Source organism: Hordeum vulgare, chromosome 7H (genome assembly GCF_904849725.1).
Source record: "Hordeum vulgare subsp. vulgare chromosome 7H, MorexV3_pseudomolecules_assembly, whole genome shotgun sequence".
Taxonomy (NCBI): domain Eukaryota; kingdom Viridiplantae; phylum Streptophyta; class Magnoliopsida; order Poales; family Poaceae; genus Hordeum; species Hordeum vulgare.
Genome location: NC_058524.1, coordinates 617,896,990 through 617,922,306, shown reverse-complemented (window position 1 = coordinate 617,922,306; position 25,317 = coordinate 617,896,990). Strand labels below are relative to the sequence as shown.

At 42.1% G+C, this 25,317-nt stretch overlaps 1 protein-coding gene across 1 annotated transcript; it reads right to left on the bottom strand.

Moving 5' to 3' along the window:
- Positions 1–12,146: 12,146 nt before the first annotated feature.
- On the bottom strand, positions 12,147–14,908 carry LOC123413659. Its single transcript, XM_045106599.1, has 4 exons — positions 14,880–14,908; positions 12,819–14,365; positions 12,612–12,725; positions 12,147–12,527 (listed from the first exon to the last, which is right to left on the bottom strand). The coding sequence occupies exons 2-4, from the start codon at positions 14,332–14,334 to the stop codon at positions 12,382–12,384; spliced, it is 1,776 nt and encodes a 591-aa protein (XP_044962534.1). The 5' UTR covers positions 14,335–14,365; positions 14,880–14,908; the 3' UTR covers positions 12,147–12,381.
- Positions 14,909–25,317: the final 10,409 nt, after the last annotated feature.

Below are 25,317 nucleotides of genomic sequence, written 5' to 3'. Positions count from 1 at the left end.
TCTGAACATAAACCCGCAATTCATTGGATCCCAACAAACGCACCACACAAAAGTGAATTACATCATGTAGACCAAAGTGAAGATGTGATGACCATTGTATTGAAGATCAAAAGAGAGAGATTGCAATCTAGGTACTTCCATGGACCCGTAGGTCTGTGGTGAACTACTCACACGTCATCATGAGGGCAGCAAGGTTGATGTAGAGGCCCTCCGTGATCGATCCCCCTTCAGCGGGGTGCCAAAACGGAGCTCCATATGGCCTCCCGTCGGAACAGAGACTTGCGACGGCGTAAAAAGTGTTCCGGGAGTTCTTTCGGTGTTTTAGGATAGATGGAAATTTATAAGCTAGAGAACGAGACGGGAGGGCCACGAGGGAGGCATAAGCCATAAGATCCCCCCCCCCCCCCAGGTTGTCCCCTGTTGGCTTGTGGGTCCCTCATAAGGCCTCCAACCTTCTTCCGATGCTTGTTGATCTTCTTTTGATTCAGAAAAAATCACCAAAAAGTTTCAGGGCAATTGGAATTTGTTTGGTATGAAAAACCTGAAAAGTGGAAAACACGCAGAAAACTGCAACTCACACAGGGTACTGGGTCAATAGATCAGTGCTCAAAAATAATATAAATTGTTAAATAAATACCTCAAGTATTATAGGATGACAATATATCAGCATAGAACAATAAAAAACTATAGATATGTTGAAGACATGTCAACTTGTAGCTGTACTAGTAGCAAAATTAAGTCATGGAAATTGCAAACCACGCAAGAATGCTCAACCATACCACTCGAGATAAACTACAGAGACAGAATCAAGTAATGAACTAAATAACAGGAAATGAGCACGTGAATAGCTTGTGAGGGGCAAGTCTGAATATTTCCATGAATAGGTTGAAAATTTTGGTCACTACATGGCCACTACACTACTTCATGTCACTATACTGTTCAATTAATTTCCATCTATACTCCGAGGAGTACAAAATTTGGTCTATCAAGGCCTTTGCTAAATTTATCAAAATTTGTTCTATCAAGGCCTTTGCTAAATTTATCAAAAATTGTTCTATCAAGGCCTTTCTTGATGTCAACTGACAAGTGCTGAACATATACAGTCATAGAAAAACAAAAGTACAGTAGATACCTAATCTTGTGTTGCATGAATTCTTAATGTATCCATCTTGCACCATTTAAGTAGCCTCTCCAAAATATTTGAAAAGTGATTCATTATTTTAGCAAAATTGAGCAGTACAGATGACACTAATTTCATTTAACTCGAGTAATACAACAAATGCAAGCACAAATGTTCGGTTAAATCAAAATTTCCAGGAAGTGTTTAGTTAAAGAAAAAAAATCAGCAAACACAATTGTTCAGTTGAAGATGGTCTGCTATTCCCCTGCCTCCCCTGCGCGGGCGAGCTCAGAATGGTCTGGGCGCGTGGGCGATTTCAAAATGCTCCGGGGAAGCCAGTGAGGACGGCATTTTTGAGGCGTCCTCATTATATGTAGTTTTATGTCCTGACAATTTAAATCCAAGATGGATACCCACATTTATATGCACGAGTCATGGATGGGTTCACACAATGTCCCTTTTTCATTAATGTTGCAAGCAATTTATGTTCATCAGAGTCCATAGTTCTCGTGAGCAATTTCTCTATATCATAGATGACAACTATCAACAACAAGAAGCTACGCAGGAAGGGCATCCTCTCGCGTATGCCACGTCCACGATTTTACTATGGCAGGATCTATCTCAGGATAACACCTCCCCAAGGTAAATACGTCCCACGTCTCTCTCATCTTCTAAAAAATATCTCTCTCTCGTCTTCTCCTCGAGTGACCTGCAAGGGTTCCGCCTCCTTCTCCCATTCCCTTCTCTCTCTTGTGGCCTCCTCCCACCAGCCGCTGCCTCTTCCGCTTGACCCGCCTCATCCTTTTCATGGCTGCGAGTTCAGAGCCGGCGATGCTGGTGCTAGCGCAGCGTCCCGGAACTCGCCTTCCTCCGTCGCCAGGTGCGTTGGAAAAATTGTCGTTGTCAACCCGTCCCCTATGCGTTTCCTCCTGCCCAGACTTGTTCTCATCCCCGCCCTCCTCCAAGTTCATCGGTCGGGAGGCAAGGATCTGTCGGTCATGAGCGGTGGGAGGCGGGTGCACGAGCAGACCGAGCTTGTTGCTTCATCTCCTTCGCCTACCCGTGGTCGTTGATGAGAGGAACTTCGTGGGGAAGGCAAGAGAAGTGGATCTGAGAAGATTGGGGAAGATTATGCTTGGAAGATGCGGGATTCTTTTTACTGATGGGTTCATTCACCTACTTAAGTTTCTAGCTTGCGATGTAGCTGCTGTTTTTTCTCTCTTCAATTCACCCAATTACGTTTCTAGCTTATGTGTCGTCGGGTGAAATGATGTTGGGTGGTTGGACGAGGTGTTAACTGCATTGTCAATTCATGGATTCGGCCGCACCTTTTTAGTTTGCCATCTTGCTTCTCGTTTTCTTATCCGCTTCAACGAGATACCTTTTTAGTTTGCCATCTTGCTTCTCATTTTCTTATGCGCTTCAACGAGATAACCGGATGTTCGACAAGTTTGATTAGTAATAGTGCTAATAGCAGACTGAAACATTAATAAAGCCAAAATCTGCCTATCTTGGTAGAGAATGCAGACGGGCAGCAGGTTCACTGGAATGCTTTATGACTTTGAGTCACTCATCATTGTCATTATTTGATATCATTCAACACGTACGTTTGTTCTTACTTTGGTGTCTTTTTGAAAAATATAACACACATGTTGCTCTAGCATTCGACCTCCCTCGTGGATGGCTGAAACAAAACGATTTTGCTACTGCATTTGTTCTTCAGATTCATAATAAATAAAATACTTCTACTGATGTCGCTACAACATGCTGGTTTAATTCAACAGGAGCTATTTTACCTTTTACAGGCCCTTCTGGGTGGTGGTGGTGGCGGCATGTTTTCCACGGAAAGGCTTGCATTCAGGCCAAAGTAAGCATACAATGATGAAAATTTTCATATATGTGGTTCAACTTTTAGAGAATCCCATTTTATGGCAACCATTATATGATGCTTGTGGATAGTAATAATGCACTGACATGAGCATGTGCTTCAAAGTTTCGATTATTCAGACTCTGATAGCACTAGAAATATTTTGTATCTGCATTAGTAACCATATTAATGCCTGAATTGTGGTTGCTTTGTGCAGATCCCCTTGTAAATGAATTTGACCAAATCATATCGAACTCTGCTTTCAAGGATGTTCACAGTAACACTGTCATTTTTGGAATTCATACATCAACTGTAGGTATCATTTATGCCTTTTGTTGGTTGATGTATCATTTATCTTTTGATAAGCAAGCCCTGTTATGCATGATTCATGTTATGTGGGAACTTTATTTTGTTGTTATCGTTTGGATAAGAATACTTGCAAATATTGAAGTTGGTAGCTTTTCTTTTTCCGGGTAAGAACATAAACCGTGCAGTTCACTTATCAGTTATTGCTAGATTCGGTGAGTTGGTGGTATTATACACGAAAAACAAAATATTTCATATTTAGCTATTGTACTCTGGTGACGGGCGACTGACAAAGATATCATTTCATTATCAGGATGCAACATTTGTTCCTAAACCCAAACTCTCCTGGTGTTATCTTTTGACAGATGACTTTAACTCTCCTATGTTTGTTCATCAGTCATTGGGTTTTTTATGGTTCATTTATTGGCTGAAACATCATTTTTTATTGCAGTTGACCAAACCCAACTAGACTGTGCTAAATCATCAGTGAAATCAGCTATCTCGGCGAACCTAGAATCAAAGGTATGCACACTCATGTGATATATCTGTAATTGTGTCTGACGGTCTACTAATAATTAAACTCACAGGCATCAACAACTGAAGACATGGGGCGCCAAGTATTAGCATTTGTTGAAAGGTACAATATTTAAACATTTCCGCTAAACCTTAATATTTTTGCTAGTGCCTATGGTTCGATTCCCATCAAGGTCGAGAAAAACGTATGTTTATTCTTCGCTCTAGACATTTTAGAATTTATGGCTCGGGGATAATGATGTCTGCTTTGCCATTTTAGTTGGTTAGTAGAATAATTAATAGCTCGAGATTGACAATGACATGTTAATTTATTGCACATATTGTAATCGTATTAGATATGAGTACGAGGGAGCCCTCTTAGCCATCTTTTATTATTTGGTACAAATTATATGATTATTAATGCAGAGTTGCAGACCCATGCTACTTGTTTTTTTAATGATGGTTGCTTAACCAAACTGTAATTTTGTTCCCCAGATGGTGCAGGTACAGAAGGAGCAGAAGATTGTATGCCTGAGTGATGCTTGCTTAACCATACTTAATTTGTTTTACTAAGATGGATTAAGCCTTTGTGGAGGTACCAGTTGTGTGCAGGGTGGATGTGTGCAAGCTAGAAGTTAAAATTTTAATTGTGATATGTTATTAATCATGCGGGCGGTTTAACAGATATTTTAGTTTATAGGAATAATAATAACATAACCATCTCTTGTGGCCACACATTGAAGGAACCAACCACAGAGTGTGCAGTATTGGCAGCACGAGGAAGCATGGATGGTGCCTGACCAGGAGAGGAGGAGGTTAATGGGAAGCAGGTAACAACCTACGATCTCTTCCTATTTTTTATCATCTTCTTGTTTAGTACCACAAGAGATAACCATCTCTTGACACTTCTTCTCTAAACAGGTAAGCATCATGGGCAGTGGGTATGAGGAGGACGTTGGAAATATGATTTTTTGGGTGCTGATTTCCCCAATGCTGGTTGGTTAGATGATATATCTCTTGATAATGCAGTGTGCTTTCATTTTTGTGAGTTTGACCTCTTTCAGAAAGCTTTTCAATTGCAGGTCTCTCTCTCATGGATGGATGGTCACATGGAAGTAATCAATTGACTAGCTATGAAGATTGCTGGGATTGACAAAAACGCAAAAGTGATCCAGTTGGCGGAACTATTGTAGAACTCCTCGAGGAGGTAACCCTTTACGAGAGGGTGCAAGTGTTACTGTCTGCTGCTATATTTGACAGTAAATAAAAAACAGTCTACAAGTAGTCAAATATTCTTGATTGAAAGTATGCAAGTAGTCAGGTAGTCTTACAAAAGGCCATTTCAGAAGATCTTTGCTTGTTGTAGCTATACAGTTTACCTCTATTTTTTGCGAGTAGCTAGCATTGTATTTAATTGGCCTTGGCAAGGATTTTTCTGCTCGCTTTTTTTCTTGCACCAAATTAGCTCCTTTGACTCTGATGCGATTAAACTTTGTTATAATAATATGTTGGGAGCAGGCTAGCATTGTTTTTATGTAACTGGGCATGAATCACAAACAACAAAAAGAAAAGGGCACCACCCAACTTTCACTCACGCGGATCAAGATGTGCAGAAACAGGATAAGTGCGCACAAGCCTGCCATAGGAGGCGCCACCAGGTGGCGCCCCAGCCTCTAGTCAACCATAATATGTGGGCCGGGCCGGTATGTGGCATGTGCCCATGACTTTAATTCTTCACAATTGTTTGTGTGGCTGGCAACTTCATCTAGTAAATGTTTCACCGGAATTTTTCTTATTAGTTATACTAGCTTCTAGCGTCTAACAATACGTGGTTACCATGTGCACATATTGCTTATGGAAAAATTCCACTCTCTTTCTTCTTTTATGCACTCATTTTTTACCATCCATTCTAACTCTGTGTTAAGAAACATGCGTCAATTTTTCCTACGCGTCTACAAGCCATTCATAAAATGTGACATGGCCTACCCGTTGATCCAACTATACATGAATTTTAGCAAAAGTGGAAGAATACCACAAAAGCGATATGAGGATGCATTTGATGTTGTGGAGCAGCTGCTCCAATCTACAGAACTCACTCCATGATTGGGTTACAAGGACGTATTGTTAGGTTGATCTCTTTACCCAATGGGCCGGACCTTGACTCATGCCCTGATCGGGGGCGTCCAGCCCATGTAAGGCTGGTGGGCCCCTGTCGCGCAGTGCTATATATAGAGGAGGTGGGGACCATGGCACGGGTTACGAGGTTCGCCACCGCCACTGGTTCCCCACTCTCAACCCTAATCCGATCCAGAGGGTAGCATTGAAGCGATGGGAAGTCTATCACCGCCGCCACCGGATCTCTCTCCTTCCCCACCGTCGTCACCACCTCACGATGGACGACCGGAGGGAGCTCATCGAGTTCATCACAAGGTAACATCTCCACATCACACCGTACACATCTAGCCTTGTCGATCCACGGAATCTATCAATGGTATCAGAGCTAGGAGGCTTTAGATGAGTTTCGGTTGGAACATGTACAAGAAAAGTTTCCCCTCCCCGATATGAACCCTAGAAGAGGGCAAAAATCGAGCTAAAAAGAAAAAGAAAAAGAAAGTCACCGGATTTCCATCCGGCAAAGAAGCGCCGCCGCAAGGCCGCGCCAACCCTCTCGATCTCGACGCGCATCGGCAAGCCGAGGCGTCGGACGAAGGTACCACCTCTTCGGAGGCAAAGAAAAGGTCGGATTGAATCTGAAAAAGAAAACAAATAAAAAGGGAGGAAGGGAACATGCAAACCAAGAATAACAAAGATTCCCACAAGGCATAGGACTTCATCACCAAATCCCTCGACGGCGGCGCGCCGACCGCAAGGCGGACGCGCCACCGGCGAGGGGGGTGGCAACAAAGATGATTTTCGCCCGGGTTATGCTAGCTCTCTCTTGAGACAAGAAAAGAAAAGGAAGGGGCCGCAGCCGACCGCTCGACGGCGGCGCACCGACCGCAAGGTGTGTGCGCAGCCGGCGAGAGGAAGGCCACGACCCCGGCAAGGAATCGCGACGGAAGAAGGTTAAGTGCAAGGCACGCACGACACGAAACCCATGGTCGCTGCGGCCGGCGCTTACCTCCACCTCGCCGCCGCTACGGTTAGAGAGAGAGCACGTGGAAAAGGGGGCCGAAGGCCCGATGGGACTGAGGCCGGCTCCTCACCTCCAAAGCATTTCGCGGGAGGAAGGACCGCAGGCACACACGGCGGCAGATCGACAGATCTTGCCACCGGCGGCCGGTACCTCACCTGCCACGGGACGCTCCGGAACCAAGGGGCCGGCGCCAGAGGAAAAAGAGATCGGCGGCGCGCGGCATGGGGCTTTCGGCCGCCACGGCCGGCGGCCACCCCAGGGCCTCTCTCGACGGGGCGCCGCAGCCACCGCACGAAGAAAGGAGCCCCTTCGCCGGCGGCCAAAACAGCGCAGAGCATGGAGCTCGCGCGAGAGGGCTCTCTACGGGAGAGCAGAACGAGTCGAGTTGCTCAAGGGAGAGGAGAAACGGAGGCGCGCCACCACGGAGGAGTGGTGAGTGGCGCTGGCGGGCAGCCATGGACTCCTCGGCGGGGCAAGAGAGCCGCCGTGCGAGAGAGCTCCAGCCCTCGAGCGAGAAAGGAAGACTAGCGGCGCGCCGGGGGGGGGGGAGACTGAGTCCCGGCCTCGTCTCCTGCTGGTTTTGACCCAGCGAGAGAGTCGGGCGGCCGTTCGATCCCGATGGACGGCCAGGAGGCAAACCCTAACCCCTAGCGGGCCAAAGGGCCAAAAGGCAGGCGGCTGAGGCCGGCGGCCCAACAGGCCAAGGCTAGGCTGGCCTCGCACGTTTCGCCCAGCAGATTAGGAGCTGCGCGGGAGCAGGCTCGGTGGCCCAAAGAGTATTGACAGTTTGTCTGTGCAAAGAAAAATAGAAAGATTTTTTAGAACAAAATAGTTTTCTCAGAAAAGGAAAAGTTCATGATCTTTATAAAAGCATTAATAAAGTTCATGAATTTTTATTTTTAACAGAATAATTTTCTGTAAAGGAGTATGAATTTTCATATTCACGTTTTTTCGCTGCAAAGTAAAAAGATTTTATCCTCCAATTAAATTGGAACCAACGGGAAAATTTAGTTGGAAGAACTGTTATTAGCAAAGTTTTTCCCTTGTGGGTGAAATGAGATTCAAACAGTTTCCGCTATGACAATAGAATGAAGTTTGTTTTAAAGTTAAAATATGGTATTGTTGTTTTCTGACCAACGTTGATGATAACAATACTATAATTGTATGAGTCATCTTATGTTCAAAGCTTAAATCACTGATAAGTTTTGTATCAAAGTGATCAATTTTCAGAGCACACATAAAGAAATGCATATGGTTAGCGATGATGATGATTATTTCTTAGCAATGTTGTTCAATACAAATACTATCATCACATTGTTTATGAGTTATATGCATTATTTCCATTTCTGCCCAACGGTGATATGGAACTATTGCAGAAGAATAATGTTTTATTCTAATTCTGCCACAACGGTGATTTAGAATATTCCAGAAAGGTTTAATGTGCATGATTTTAATCAGACCAACGTAGGGTTATTTTTATGCTCATTACTGTTGTTTATTGGCTAAGTTTTCTCAGACTAAAATTTATTCAAGCTTTCACTCATGAAAGCGAATGTTTGGGTATTAGTGACCCGAAAGATGAAAAAGAAAGGACATAACTTGAGGGAATAAATTCTCTCTAAAGAATGGCTTCAAAAGAAAAGAATTATTGGATATTAATTCAAGAAAAGAAAAGAGATAGATCATCGAGAGTCTTGGTTGACGAATGTCTTTCATGTACTCTCTATGATGGAGTCTCCTTTTTTTGGTTAACATGATTGAAATGAAACAAGCAACATGCATGTTTAATTTGACCAACGTCGGATCAAACATGTGTGTCAAAGATAATTCAGATTTATTTATGAATTTGATGCAGTCAAAAGAGCCAATTATGGCATTTATGATGTCCCTTAAAGGGAATTACCCGCATCGCGGGAAAAGTCTGAGAAGAATGCCTGCGTAACCGGGTAAAGTTGACATTGTATTATGTCAACAATCCGTGTATGGCGGGAGAAATTTTGGCAAAGGTCTTATCCTGTATGACAGGAGAAAGTTATGATGACTCATGTGCGGTTAATGTGTCCCACTATGGGAGAAAAGTATGGAGTAGCTATTAAGCTTTCCTATTATCGACCGTACACTTTATGTGTAACGGTCATTATGTAATCACTAAATCCAAAAAGGATAAAAGTAACAGACGAACCTAAAGACAAGAATGATATGCAAGTGTGACTTGCAAAAGAGACAATGATAAAGAACTCTGTTGAGTTTCTGAAATGAAATGAGGAAAAAGTACTCCCATACTAGTTAACTTATAACTTCATTTTACATGAAGTGATAAGATGAATGAGCTAGATAATCGAAGTTTCCTCATTTCACAAGAGCTATGAATGGGTTTCGAAATTATGGCAGAAAAGTTCTTGCCACATTTCGAGGGGGAGAAAGAGACATGAAATACATTGTAATGTATTTCATGACTCCTCTGTACTTTAGATGATGTGATGCACATTATGCATCTAAAGTGATCCATTAATGAAGAATATGATTGTCAAGGGGAGTACGGCAGTCATCTGAATATCGTCATTATGATACCCCTAAAGTAAAGAAACAGTTGTATTTCTGGATCTTTTATAGTTCCGAAAGCAGACTAAGGAATGCAACAATGGTGCTTAAAGTACCATAAAGAAGAAAGTTTAAAGATACGCCATTTCTTTAGTGAAGATGGAGTAATCTGGAGGAGCATGTTGTATGACCTATACAACACCTGTTGTTAGCTCTACAAGGGATCTTGTGATACAGGTTCCTGTAAAACCTATTGCCTTTTGGAAATGGGTGACTATAGAACGAATTTGCCTCTTGGCAATGACAGAGCAACGACAACCCCATATGAAATAAGTACCAGTACCTGAGATTTTGATGGTCTCTAGGAATGTGAAAATCAGATACTTGTGACTGCTATAAAGTCTATGTTAGTGAAATTCCATCATTTGAATTTCACTAACATAGACTTTATGAAGGGTTTTCAAGGCAAATATGACTCCAAAGGAAATATGTAAATGTATGAAACATGACTTAAATCGAAAGATTTTGTGCAAAGAAAATGAGAGGACAATTGCATTCTTGCAAAGTTATAGAATGGGAAATTCGTTTCCCAATTCCTATGCATGTGGATGATGTCCTACTTGCTAGTGGTGATGTCAATCTACTGCAGGAGGAGAAAAGAAGTTCTTGTCCTCAAAGTTCAAAAGAATAAAAGGGGGTATTAGGAATGTCGCATGGACATGCTAAGAAAGATCTCTAAAGCATGCATACGAGAAAACCTACGCCTGTTCTTATAGTCAAGGGTAATGGAAGTGGAAACTATGGTGTTCCAAAAGTTAATAAGAAAAGATTGTAAACGGATATGGTACCATATGCTTCAGTTGTTGGAAGCTCAAGAAATTACCCTGACACAGTTCACGTATATATCCGGGTTGTTTTGGCAATTTCCAGTCCATAGATAAATCAATGGAATTGAGTCAAAGATATCGGCCTCATGCTAAAAGAAATAAGTGCTCTCAAAAGATTGTGAGTACAAAGGCAGGACTTGTGAAATGTATAGCGAAATCCACAATTGTCGCTAACTTTCATACTCGGAGTTTTGTGTGGAAAATCTCCAAATGAGTAAAACGATTGTCATCAATGTGATGCAATGATATGTTATAGCTTGATATGAGGCTGAGGAACGGGCAACATGGTTAAGGCTACCTGTACCCGGAGTGGATAATGGTTGACAACGACGATTACCATTTTAAGTTCTTTCGCTCCTGTCACAATGAGTCAAGTGTTGATGCCAAACACACTGACAAAGAGTTACGTGTTGTGAAGGAGAAAGTCCGGAATTATGGAAAAATGCTTGAAGCATAAAAGCAACAAACAAGTGTTTGCAGATCTGCTTATCAAAGGCTTACCGCCCAGTGTGTTCGGAGAACACATAGTCGACATGGGTTTTATGGTATAGTCTAATATTTTCGGACAATAAAGGGCCCAAGGTTAAAGAATCTGTCTCAAAATAGAGAGGTACATTGTGGCTGTCTGATTCCATCGGCAATTGAGCCGTGGCGATGAAACATGCCCTATGTATTGATCTGTTACGAAATGGGTAAAGTTAAAAGTATATGATGAGATCAAGGGGGAGAATGTTAGGTTGATCTCTTTACCCAATGGGCCCAACGGCCCATTGGACCTTGACTTACGCCCTGATCGGGGGCGTCCAGCCCATGTAAGGCTGGTGGGCCCCTGTCGCGCAGTGCTATATATAGAGGAGGTGGGGACCATGGCACGGGTTACGAGATTCGCCACCGCCACTGGTTCTCCACTCTCAACCCTAATCCGATCCAGAGGGTAGCACTGAAGCGATGGGAAGTCCATCACCGCCGCCACCGGATGTCTCTCCTTCCCCACCGTCGTCACCACCTCACGATGGACGACCGGAGGGAGCTCATCGAGTTCATCACAAGGTAACATCTCCACATCACACCGAACACATCTAGCCTTGTCGATCCACGGGATCTATCACGTATGACCTGTCATCTGGCTCATTTGTAATCCGTCCTGGATCCGTACGTATAGAACATGTATAGGCATGGCAACTTTTAGACTAATGACCTTTTTGTGATCGCTATATTAATTTGTGTTAGGGAGCTGCACCAACCGTTTTTACTTTTCAGTTTTGAAAGCAAGCCAACTTAACTTCTATATGCATGAGAATTTCCGCAGCTTTTTATTTTTCACTAATTGGATGCTCCTGCATTCCCATGGAACACAAAATTCACCATTGCTATATTGATAAAATCATAATTGCGATCCTAGCACAGCGAGACAATAATAAAACTCAAACACGGTGGTTGGACAAATTACATCAGCATGCCAAGCCTTTCACGAAAATACAATGGTCGCATGATCATTTGTTTCCAGGTGATGGCTTTGGTGAACCTTCTCTAATAGGCGCGTTGAACCCATTGGTGGTGTTGGTGTTAAGCCCCTCATCCTAAGCTGATGTTTCTTCTCGGTTGGACATTGTCACATTGCTAGCACGGACGCCTCCTCCTCGGATCCCAACCGGCAAATGATGATGCGTCCCGTGTTAACCAAACCAAGCTGGATCTTATAAAAGTGAAACTAACCAGAACTGGAAAATTAGCGACATAGCTCGTGGAGTATTGCTCGATTCAAAATTTATCTATGCCATTATGTGTCTCAGATATTTGCAGCATTCAAAGATCCCAAGGGTTAACATTACTACTAAGCAAAAAAAAAGGATAGATTCATAACTTATAACTTAAGTGATAGAAATATAAGCTATAGTCATAAGATTTACCACTAGGTTAGGAGCTAATAATTCGACAAAAACTAATATCTGATGTTGCCTAGTTGGTATGGCTGAAAGAATGTGCACATGCTCCATCATGGTAAACAATATCATGAGTCCCTTATCTCTGAAGTTTCGTTTTGTCTGATTTCCTCCATTGAAGCCAAACTAGGCGAAGCTATTTCACTAGAAGGAACCTCAATCATTGATGGTGAACTCTTTTCTTCCTTGCTCGTAGCAGAAGTATGAGGATAGCCTGTATCAAAATATGATCTTAGTAAATAATAATAACAAAATGGTACATTTACAGTTAAATGAAGTCCTTCAAATCCTTGATTACCTCCATGCAGCAAAACTGCGTCAATTGGAGAACTCATAGATGTAGGCTTGTCGCTTCCAGATGGACTTGAATCGTAAACTGGATCACCCATCTGGGTGTCATCAAGGGTCTCAACTTCCTTGCCTAGAAATAAGGAAAGCATTAGGTACAAAATCAAGGGTTTGTAACATAAATGCTGACACAGCTAAGTGATATTGTAGACATCACCTGCTAGTTCATTGTTATTACGTTCAAAAGGATCTGTAGCTTCAGTTGATGATGACATCAAGTCAAGATCATCTGAATGCGGAGACATGTGATGTAAATCATTGCTTGTCATCTCCATTTCTTGTGGGTATTGCATTACACTAAGACCTTCCAATGGAGTAGTGTCAGATAAATTTAAATATTCATTGTCTTGAGCGTCCACCCAATCATTTATATGTCGACATGGTATAGACATGTCATCATCCGATGAATCACTAATTAGTACGGGTGTCTCGGTATCAAGAGCCAATAGAACATTTTGGATTTCTTGATCGTTAACTGAAAAATTGTCTAACTCTTGAACCGAGCTCTTTTCACTAGCTTCTCCTTCAAGACTTGGAACCGTAGTTCCCTCATCGGACATGTTTTCTGTAACAAAGTATGGTTTGAACCGAGAAGGTTGTAAATCTTGCCGGAAATCAGCGAGGAATGGTGCTCCTTCTGTGAAGCTCTCATGCCTCCTAAGCATTGTAATCTTTTTTATTTGAGACGCGACAAGAGTAGGCTCCACATTACTTGAGTTAGCTCCTCCAGTGGAGCTACTTTCATCCTCTTGCTCGCATGTAATGTCAAATGCATTTCTCATTTTAATTGGTGCAGATGGAGCAGACTCTGGGAAGTTATCTTCGTTGTAGGGAAGATCGAAAGGATTTCTCCTCGGGGCAAAAATAGTTGGGATTTGAACATTAAATTTTGAGAGCTCCTCCTTTGTTGGCAGAGGCTCACTGTTGCCAAATTCTCTCAAGTTCCTATCTGTGTATTTTCTAGCCCTGCGTCCAATCAAGGTCTCCAACCTTTGGTTTCTCTCAATCTCCAAACATCCAATTTTCAAGATGCTCTTCTGATCGTCAGCAGTCCATGCAACAACTTTAACACCTTCTTTCTCCTCAAATTCATTTACATGCTTGCCCTCTTGATTCTCGGATTCATCCTCGGTGCTGCTGTCAATGGAATCCCCATCTTGAGAAGACACTGATGAACTGGCGGCCGACCTAAGCTGATGAAATGCATGAAGCATTGGATGTGTATCAGTTTCTGAGCCATCTGATGCACTTGATGCTGATTTGGAAGAAGAGCATCGGCCATGAGATCCCTTCTGATATTTATTTTCATTGTTGTGGTGGTTAGCTATTCTATTTTCACTAGATGTAATTCTTGGAATACATACATCCCCGACTAGTTTAGCAGTGTTGTGGATATTCTGATTTTGAGGAGCCTTCTCAATCTTTTTGTAGATATAATCATTTTCCGGATTGTTCGGTTCACCATAAGTTAGGATGACCCCAAGGAATAAACCAGTGAATAGTAAGATTGGTGATGCGGCCACAAGCAGTGAGAACCAGCTGAAGTAGTACTTGTACAATATTACTAGGCAAAGCAATAAACAGAAAAATGAAGGATGGCGCTGAAAGAATCGGGAAACAGTTTGCAAGGTCTCCAAGGTGTAGGCCTCTTTACAGAGGTTTTTCCATTTCATTGTAAGATCTCCCAAGCTCTCGCATATGAGTCTGGTAAGATTAAGAAACATATCAAATGACAACATTTTTGAAAAAAAAAAGCATCATTTATTTCTACAGAAACGAGTTATATTATTACTACCATCAAAATTTTACTCCAACCTTCTGATTTTCAGTAGGCTTTACATTCCAGTGGATAATTTCCTAATTTTAGTCTGAAACCGTTTACACTATTGATAAATAATGATATTTCCAAGATATAATACCCTGGAAAAAATAATGTACCTTTTCAAATTAAATTCCCGTGGATATGATTTAGGTCATTTGAGGGGGAGGGTGATTTAGGTCATCTCTCATATTTAGCCATGAACTCCAATTCGATATAGAAAAGAGAATGATATAATATGTGACATAGAAAGGCCATGAGATGAAAGCAAGTTGTGATTGTTGATGACTGCACCGTAATGTTGCATCATTTGCGTTCATTTCTCTCTCCCCAGGAGTTGATCAACCCTCGTTGCCAGATAAAAATGAGAAATTTGTAGAGAGAAGATTAACCGGTTACCTGAATGGAGAGTTCAGAGGTTGCAATGTCCTCCTGTTTCTTCTCCTTGGATGGTCCTCCTCATCCTCTCTCTCTCTCTCTCTCTCTGAACACAATGGCGACGGACAAATAGGGAACAGAAGGGTCTAGACCAACCACGTGTATGGGTCACAGTGTTTGAGTTTAAGTGATCGGTCAACGTGTAGGAGTGACCGCAATCCATAGATACCAAATAGTGGATCCCCTCTAGCTCTAATTTTCTTAACATGCAGCCTCACCTCACAAGTCTGCCACCTCAGAGGAAAAGGACTTCCACAAACTATTTTTCTTGCGCTCTCCTTTTTTTTTTTGAACCATGGAGGAGGACTGCATGTATAATATACTTAAGAAAGAGAGAAAGAGAAGTACAACTGACCAAAAAGTCCCCCCAAAAGCAGAGGGGAACGTGTGGTTCCTGGTGTATATACACTCTATATGCAAAAAAAAAAATAGCAATTCAACAAAAAGTCAAAAAGTCACAAAAAATAGCAATTTCAAAATAAATTTGACCTTTCATTGTACTTGTAAGAAAAATTCCACAAAAAGAAAATTTCACGTTGACGTCTTTTCAAAAAAGACAAATTTTCGGTCAAAATAGTGTGATTAATGACATATGATACAAATAATTTTGTCTTTTTTGCCCAGGAGTCAATGTTGGTTTTTTTGGTGAAATTTTTTATACTAGTGCAAAACAAAGTCAACTTTAATCCAAAAGAACTTTTGAACTTTTTTGACTTTTTTATTTAATTATTAAAAAAAATCCCATATGAGGTGCATATACAACCAGGAACCAAAGTGTACTTCCCCCAAATAAACTCACTCTTACCCTTTTTTTAGACAACCTTGCAAAACCTTATTCCACCGTTACAATGTTTACAGGTACGAATAGAATACCATTGGGCTGACCTAACCAAACATGACGGCCAAAACCCAAATTTAGAGCATGTTTCGCTAAGTTGTGAGCCCCAAATTTGAGCTCCTAAATTTGTGAACTAAATTACAAGAAGTAAAAGTAGATAGTTGTTCCTTGATCTCTCGGATGATAGCTCCATAGCTGGATCCACTCCCCTTCTTAATTTCCTCCACAACTCCTCTGCAATCAGAAGCGAGGTGTATATCTGTCAGATATACAACGCTAAACCCTCGCGAATAGCTAGGGCCTCCAAACTCGAAGGATCATCAATGTTGAACACCATAGCACACGCATCAAGAAAAATGCCAAAATAGCTCTTGCATACTATTCCAATTGCACCCAAATGCCTCCCAGGTCGGACTGCAGTGTCCCCATTGAGTTTTGAATGATTCTCAATTGGCGCTAACAAGCCAGAGGGCCGAACCACAGCGTGGCTCCAAACCGGTGTAAAGTGGTTGATTGCTTCTAACTCCAGTAAGTAGCTATTGATGAAGCTATGAACAACATATGGGGTCTTATGGATGCCCTCATAAATTGCTTTACCGCGAGCACCCCATATGGCCCAAAGAAATACTGAAAATTTCACAAACTCATCAGTAGGCAATGCTGCAAGCATAGCAAAAATCCATATCTTAGGGCAATCTTGTTAGTGAGAGCTTAGTTAATCAAGGATCACATCGGAGGACACGACCCAAGTGTTGCACGCCATGGGACAGTCCAATAGAAACATCCTAAAGGTCTCATGAATCAGATTCAGCATTGTTTCTACTCATCGGTAAAAAATGAAAATTCATGCACTGGAGACAAAGTTTATGTTTCAGATTCAACATTGTTTCTACTCATCTTATGAATCATCCTAAAGGTCTTACTTGGCACAAACACTAAACAGAACATAAAAACACAATCATAAGAACAACATAATTGTGCAAACAGAAAACAAAAACCAAAATAAATTTATTCGTTGGGCTGCCTCCCAACAAGCGCTATCGTTTTACGCCCCTAGCTAGGCATAACACATAGATTTCAAGTATTGTCATCCTTGGTTTCCAATCCTTCAATCAAGCACTTGGAATTCTTCAAAGATTTAGCATATAAATTTTGGGTGACAATATTTCTAGATATAAAATTGAAAAAATCACTCTTGTAAATAGGCTCTTTTATCACTTAATGAAATTAGGGTGAATGCTAATCATTGTAAGATCTTCTTTGTTATTACTAGAGGTTGCACCCTTGTTTTTAGTGACTTGAGTGATCCTGCCAACTTTTACCGGAGTTTTTTCAATAGTTTTAGCGGAAGCAAAAGCTGCACTAAGATTGCTAAAGATTTCTTCCAACTTATCGATACGAGAAGGGCTTTCTCCTATTCTTTAGCAAAATCCTTCTCCCTTAATAATTTAAGAACATCACCTACCTTTGAACCGTATTTATTAGCAAAATCATGTATCTTTTTATCCACATTTTCAGTTTGTTCCAAGGTAATCATCTTCTTTTCAATAGAATCTAGTCTCCCCATAACATGCTCACGAGCTAAAGTTGTTTCATTAATAATAAGAGGTGGTGAGTGATATGTCTCCATCGTATCTACTTTTCCAAACTCTTTTGCCCTTATTTTGGACTCTAATTTGCATGATTTGAATGGAACTAACCCGGACTCACGTTGTTTTCAGCAGAATTGTCATGGTGTTGTTTTTGTGCAGAAATGAAAGTTCTCGGAACGTCCTGAAAATTTACGGAGAATTTTTCTGGAAAATATGGAAAATACCTGCGCAAAAATCCACCGAAGGGGATGGGCCAGTGGGCCACAAGCCCTGTTACCGCGGCCTCCCCCTGGCCGCGGCAACCAAGCTTGTGGGGCCCACGTGGCTCTGCCGCCCCCAAACTAAGCTCTATAAATTCACTTTCGCCCAGAAAAAATAAGAAGAGAAGATTTCGTCGCGTTTGCGATACAGAGGCGCTGCCACATCCTGTTCTTCATCTGGAGGACAGATCTGGAGTCTGTTTTGGGCTCCGGAGAGGGGAAATCGTCGCCATCGTCATCGTCAACCTTCTTCCCTCTCCAATTCCATGAAGCTCTTCATCGTTCATGAGTAATCTATTCGTAGGCTCGCTGGGCAGTGATGAGTAGGATGAGATCTATCATGTAATCGAGTTAGTTTTGATGGAGATTGATCCCTAGTATCCACTATGTTCTAAGATTGATGTTGCTACTACTTTGCCATGCTTAATGCTTGTCACTAGGGCCCGAGTGCCATGATTTCAGATCTGAAATTATTATGTTGTCACCAATATATGTGTGTTTTAGATCCGATCTTGCAAGTTGTAGTTACCTACTATGTGTTATGATCCGGCAACATCGGAGTGACAATAACCGGAACCACTCCCGGTGATGACCATAGTTTGAGGAGTTCATGTGTTCACCAAGTGCTAATGCGTTGTCCCGGTTCTTTATTAAAAGGAGAATCTTAATACCATGTAGTATCCTTTTGGACCCCGCTGCCACGCGAGGGATGGACAATAGATGTCATGCAAGTTCTTTTCCCTAAGCACGTATGACTACACACGGAATGCATGCCTACATCACATTGACGAACGGGAACTAGCCACATATCTCTCCGTGTTATAACTGTTGCATGATGAATATCATCCAAACGAATCACCAACCCATTGCCTACAAGTTTGTCCCACTGCTGTTGTTACTTGCTCTCCTGCTACTGCTGTTACTACTGTTGCTGCTATTGATACTTGCTACTTGCTACTGTTGCTACTTGCTACTGCTGTCACTACTGCTGTTCCTTGCTACTGCTGTTACTCGTTACACTGCTACTACCTGCTACAATTCTTGTTTGCACGACGTTGACGGGGAAGAATATTTCCGTCAACGGGCAACTTCTGGCGCCATTGACACGACAGTTAGAAATAGTCTGCCATCAACATATCGTTTCTGACACCGTTGTTATCATACTACTTTTCTGCTGATACTTTGCTTGCAGATACTAATCTTTCAGGTGTGGTTGAATCTGATATATTCAGCTGCTAATACTCGAGAGTATCCTCTCACCTCCTGCCTGGCGAATCAACAAATTTGGGTTGAATACTCTACCCTCGAAAACTGTCGCGAACCCACGCGCTGGTGGGCCATTGCAAGACAACTGCTAATTGTTGAGCAACTGAGAGCAGTTCTGGCTCTGTTGTCGCAAAGGCATCAAGCCAGGGACTCGTCAACAACATTCTTCTAGTGTCGTTGCTGGGGACTGCCGTTAGCAGCATTTTTCTGGTGCCGTTGCCGGGGAGGGTTTTGCTATATTCTCTGAGTCACTTGGGATTTATATCTGCTGATCACTATGAAGAATCTGAAAGATCCAACAACCAAAGTCTTGCGCTCAACTACGAGGGGAGGTAAGGAACTGCCATCTAGCTCTGCACTTGATTCACCTTCAGTTATGAGTAAATTTGCGACATCACCTCCTGCTAGAAATCTTGATATGTCGCATGTGCTTGATGATGCTTATGATGCTACTATGCCTGATACTGCTAGAGATGCTATGCCTCATACTGCTAGAGATGCTATTTTGCGTGATGATGCTATGTCTGATACTGCTACAGATGTTATGCCTGATGATGCTATGCTTGATGATGCTAGAGATGCTCCTTTGCCTGATGTGCCACTAGGGGTATTCCTTGATGCTCATATTGCTAGAGTTACTGCCAATGCTCGTGATGCTTCTGAAACTGCCGATACTATTGAGATAGAACCTGCTTTTGCTCCTGTTAGATCTAGCTCTCCTAGATATGAATTGCCTGATATACCTGAGGGTTACGTTATGGAGGGAGAGATAGCTGAGGATTTTCTTGCGTGTAAGGATGCCTATGACGCTGAGAAATTACTTCTCAAGTGGAAGGAAAAATCTTTGAAAGCTAGGATGAAATACGACCCGAAGTTTGCCACTTCACCTATCTTTATCATCGATAAGGATTATGAATTCTCTGTCGATCCTGAGATAATCTCTCTAGTCGAATCTGATCCTTTCCACGGTTATGAGTCTGAGACGGTCGTAGCCCATCTTACCAAACTACACGATATAGCCACCCTTTTCACTAGTGAGGAGAAGATCAACCACTACTATATCCTTAAGTTGTTTCCTTTCTCTCTAAAGGATGACGCTAAAGCCTGGTTCACTTTTCTTGCTCCTGGATGTGTGAGTAGTCCCCATGATATGGTCTATTACTTATGTGAGAAATATTTCCCCGCCCATAAAAAACAAGCTGCCTTGCAGGAAATATACAACTTTGCTCAACTCAAAGAAGAGAGTCTCCCACAAGCTTGGGGAGGCTCGTCCAGCTACAAAATGTTTTGCCTGATCACCCTATTAAGAAGAACGAGATACTTGATATCTTCTATAACAGACTTACCAATGCCTCTAAAGACCACCTAGATAGTTGTGCCGGTTGTGTTTTTAGGGAACAAACTGTAGAACAAGCTGAGACTCTACTAAATAACATCTTGATCAACGATAATGCTTGGACTATTCCCGAACCACCTCCTAAGCCAACTCCGAAGAAAAGAGGTATCCTATTCCTCAGTCCCGAAGATATGCAAGAAGCCAAGATATCTATGCAAGAGAAAAGCATTAGATCTGAAGATGTCAAAAATCTACCACCTATCGAAGAGATCCATGGTCTCGATAATCCGATACAGGTAGTAGAAGTAAATTCTCTGCGTAGGTTTGATGAGAGTGATATTCCTTTTGATAAACCTGCTAGCCTGTGCTTTGATGAATTTGACAACTTTGTTGCCAAACAACAGAGTTTCAATGATTATGTTAGCAGACATTTGGAACAAAGTACTCGTATGCTTAGTCATTTAAGTGCTTCTGTAGACAGAAATGTCAATGATCTGAAGCTTCTGAGTAAACATGCCTCTATGATTACTACTCAGGTAGAACAAGTGCTTAAAGCTCAGAATGACCTGCTCAATGAATTAAATGACAACTCTGTCAGAGTCATTACTAGAGGAGGCAAAATGACTCAGGAACCTTTGTATCCTGAGGGTCATCCTAAGAGAATTGATCAAGATTCTCAAGGAATTAATGCTGATGCACCCAATCATCCTAAGGAGAAGAAGAAGGATGATAGAAACATGCATGTTATTTCACCAAATACTGTCACACCTGAAGAACCAAATGATATTTCCGCGTCTGATGCAGAAACACAATCTGGTGATGAACATGAACCTGGTGACAATATGGACAGCGATGTTCATAATGATGCTCAACCTAGCAATGATAAGGATGTGGATATTGAACCTACGGTTAATCCTGATAACCCACAACCTAAAAGATACGATAAGAATGACTTCACTGCTAGGAAGCATGGTAAAGAAAGAGAGCCATGCGTTCAGAGACCTATGCCCTTTCCTCCTAAGCCATCCAAGAAAAAGGATGATGAGGATTTTGAGCGCTTTATTGAAATGATAAGACCCATCTTTCTGCAGATGCGGTTAGTTGATATGCTCAAAATGTCTCCATATGCAAAGTACATGAAAGATGTCGTGACCAATAAACGGAAGATACCAGATCTTGAGATCTCCACCATGCTTGCCAATTACACTTTCAAAGGTGGAACTCCTAAGAAACTTGGTGATCCCGGAGTGCCCACTATACCTTGCTCCATTAAAGGAAACTACGTAAGAACTGCCTTATGTGACCTTGGAGCCGGAGTTAGTGTTATGCCTCTCTCTCTTTATCGTAGACTTGAACTGGATAAGTTGATACCTACTGAAATCTCTCTGCAAATGGCCGACAAATCAACTGCTTTCTCTGTCGGCATTTGCGAGGATGTGCATGTTGTGGTTGCTAACACCACTATCTTAACAGACTTTGTTATCTTGGATATTCCCGAGGACGATGCCATGGCTGTCATCTTTGGAAGACCCTTTTTAAACACTGCAGGGGCTGTTATAGATTGCAACAAAGGCAATGTCACTTTCCATGTCAACGGTAATGAGCACATAGTGCACTTTCTGAAGAAACAATATCAAGTACATTGCATCAATGCTATCGAAAAAACATTATCGATTCTTATTGGGAGCTTTGAATGCCCTATTCCTCGTGTCAAGATGAAGTATGATTTGCTTGTTGGGGAGATTCATATCCCCATTGAGGTGACTTAGTGGCTATTCGAAAAATTCTCCGTTCTCTCTTGCGATTCGAGAAAGTTTTGTCATAAGGATTTGATCAACCCCATTGACAGATTTCTTTCGATGACCATGAAACGGATGAATCAAAGAGTCACATACCTCTGTTTTAAGCTTTCATTTTCTTTTGCTTAGAAGAAAAATGATAGATTTAGTTTAGCTTTTCCTGCTTTCTGTTTTAGCGTCCCGGAGAAAAATACCCCAAAAATAAAAGTTCTCCGATGGTCCTGAAAATCTAGTATGATTTTTTCTGGAATATTTGAAAAATACTGGGACAGAGAGCTGGCCTGGGGGCGACCCCAGTGGGCCACAAGCCATGTCACCGCGGCCACCCCCCTGGCTGCGGCAAACAAGCTTGTGGGGCCAACAGGGCCCCCCTCCACTCATTCCAGCTCCCATCCTCTTCCTCTACCTCCAGAAAAAATTGTTTCGCAGCTCAAAGCCGTGTTCTTGCTCATTTGGCTGTGATTTTCGATCTCCTTGCTCAAAGCATCATTCTCCGAACAGTTTTGGGGAAATTGCTCCTTGGTAAGTGACTCCTCCATTGGTCCAATTAGTTTCTACTCTAGTGATTTATCCTTCGCGTATTCTTGCTACCTTGGTGACCCTGTTCTTGAGCCTGAAATGTTGATTTTAGCTGGTCCCAAGTAATTTTAGCGCGTGATACGGTCTCTAGGCACTAGTAGGAGTAGTTGCTACGAGTTGGGTTAATCCTTATTCACTTTTCTTTCAAAGTCTCTAAAAATTTCAGAATTTTTCAGAGCTAGAAAAGGAAAAAGATGAGGAGGTTCTTGAGAGGCTCTTCAAGCCGTAACCCCAAGGAGGATGAGAAGAACCACCCCAAGTACGTGGTTCCTCGAGTCACAGAAGTTCGAGCGTGCGAGTGGCCAAGTGATGAATTTTTGCGCGCCGCCGGGCTTTATGAAGACTTTTATTACTTGGTGGAGAACGCAGGTCTTACCGCGTTCGTTGAAGATAAGTGCTCACAATACCTCCTTCTCAGCAATATCTTCGTTCAAAGCTTCAACTTTTATCCGAGGAAGAATCCTCACATGGTTGAGTTCATGTTGTACGATATCCCCTAGTGCATGACACTACATGATTTTTGCAATGCATGCAAATTACCTTATGTTGGGGATATTCATGATCCTCGTCCACGGGACTTGGAGGATTTCATAGGTACTATTGCTGTTGGAGAGGAGAGAGGAGTGTCTCGCGCTACAATTTCTAGCATACATTTTCCTGTGCTTCGGTACTTCTCATTATTTGTGGGAAAATGTTTGATTGGCCGTGGGGAGGCTGGATCACTTAGCTCTCCATACCTTGCGATTTTGCGTGAAGGACTTTATAGCACTAAGACTTATAGCCTAGATGTTATAGTAGCTCAGCTGTTGAACACAAACCGTTCCAAAGGTGTCATCTATGGAGGTATCTATGCTACTCGTCTTGCTAGACACTTTGAGATACCTATTAGCCTTCGCGAGGAAGAAGAGATGCTTCTTCCTGAGAAATATCTGGATTATGACAGCATGGTTCGCCATGATTTTCTGGATAGAGATGCTAGTAGACGGATGATTTATAACCTGGTATTTAGTCAGGGTACTCGAGAGACTATTACTTTGCCTGCTCCTTCTTTGTTCGATCTTCATGCAGGCACGTACACTATTATGCCCTCGGACATCTACGCATATTGGGGCTTAGCCCAACCACAGGTGCCCGTGCCCGAGCCGCCAGTCGAGTACCAGACGCCAGTTTATCAGTGGGAGCCAGAGGAGCTCACACAGCAGTGGCATCCACAGTCCGCTCCGGAGTATCCCGGAGCTGGTTATTTCCCGCCTTGGGAGTAGACCAAGCTAGGCCAAAAGCCTAATCTTGGGGGAGTACGTGTTCTCACCAACCTTACATTCATGCTTATGCTTTCACTTTGTTCGTTGGTGTCTACACTTTGCCACTGTATTATCCATGTTAGTTTATTTTTGTTTTCTTGTTTTCTTGTTTTGTGTCCTTTTGAGAAAACCCAAAAAGATTTTCCTTTCTTATTTTGCTTGCTGGGAGCTTTCCCGTGTAAATAGTTTTCTTTTTCTTTGGGTTAAGGTAGAAGATATCGGTTACAATGTTTAGTGGCTCTTGCATGCATACCTGTTTAGCTTTCAAAGAGCCATATTACTTTGTCTTCTCCTTTGTGTTTGCCTGCAGATTCAGCTTAGTCCGTTGCACGAGCACGCTTATTATTGTTCACATCGTTCGATGGTGCAAGTGAAAGGCAATAATGATGATATATGGTGAAGTGACTGAGACTGGAAAAGCTAGTATGAACTCTATCTATTTTGTTTTTGTAAGTATGACTAGCTTGTCGTCCCAGATTAAGCTTTGTTGTGAGAGAACCATGTTTACAATGACAACTTAGAGATCATAGTTTCTGATGCCATGCTTATTTAGCTAGGAGCTTATAATGGTTTGTCTTGAATGCCAACATAGATTTTGAGATGACTATGATGTAGTATGATAGGATGGTATTCTCCTTTGAATGATTCAACTGGCTTGACTTGGCGCATGTTCACGCATGTAGTTGAAAGAAAATCAACATAGCCTCTATGATGTTCGTGTTCATGGTGATTTATATCCTATTCATGCTTGCATTCCATGTTAGTCAAACTCATTACATCTTGATGACTGTTGTCGCTCTCTAGTTGGTCGATTCCTAGTCTTTTGCTAGCCTTCACTTGTACTAAGCGGAATACTGCTTGTGCATCCACTTCCATAAACCCAAAAGTTTTTCCATGCGAGTCCACCATACCTACCTATTTGCGGTATTTACCTGCCGTTCCAAGTAAATTTGCATGTGCCATTCTCTAAACCTTCAAGAAATAATCTGGTTTGCATGCCCGAACCGCTCATGTGGTGACAGGGGGCTATTGATATCTTCCATGTTAGGCGTGTTATCCTCGACATGTGTTTATTCACTGTCATTCATGAGAAAGGGGCCGGTAATTGGAATGCCCAGTTCCACGCTTAATTTGAAAACATAACTGTAAAACAAGACTCCCCCCGGATTGATGTTAGTATGGACGGTACCCGAGGATTCGGCTAGCCGTGGAGTGTGATTGATTGGTGGTGGGGGAGTTAAAACTTTACTTTTCTGTTTGGGAACCGCCTATAGCATGAGTAGCGTGGAAGATATTGAGAACTCTTGGTCATTGCGTTGACAATGAAAGCATGCCACCCAAAATTATTATCTCTGTTTTCAAAGCTTGAGCTCTGGCACCTCTGCAAATCAATGCTTCCCTCTGCGAAGGGCCTGTCTATTTATTTTC

Excerpts from the sequence above, each read along its gene's own strand:
- LOC123413659 (XM_045106599.1), bottom strand. The coding sequence starts at position 14,334 with ATGAAATGGAAAAACCTCTGTAAAGAGGCCTACACCTTGGAGACCTTG. Across the intron at positions 12,726-12,818 it reads TAATAACAATGAACTAGCAG|TTGAGACCCTTGATGACACC; the intron begins GTGATGTCTACA and ends TAGGCAAGGAAG. Across the intron at positions 12,528-12,611 it reads CGCAGTTTTGCTGCATGGAG|GCTATCCTCATACTTCTGCT; the intron begins GTAATCAAGGAT and ends ATTTTGATACAG.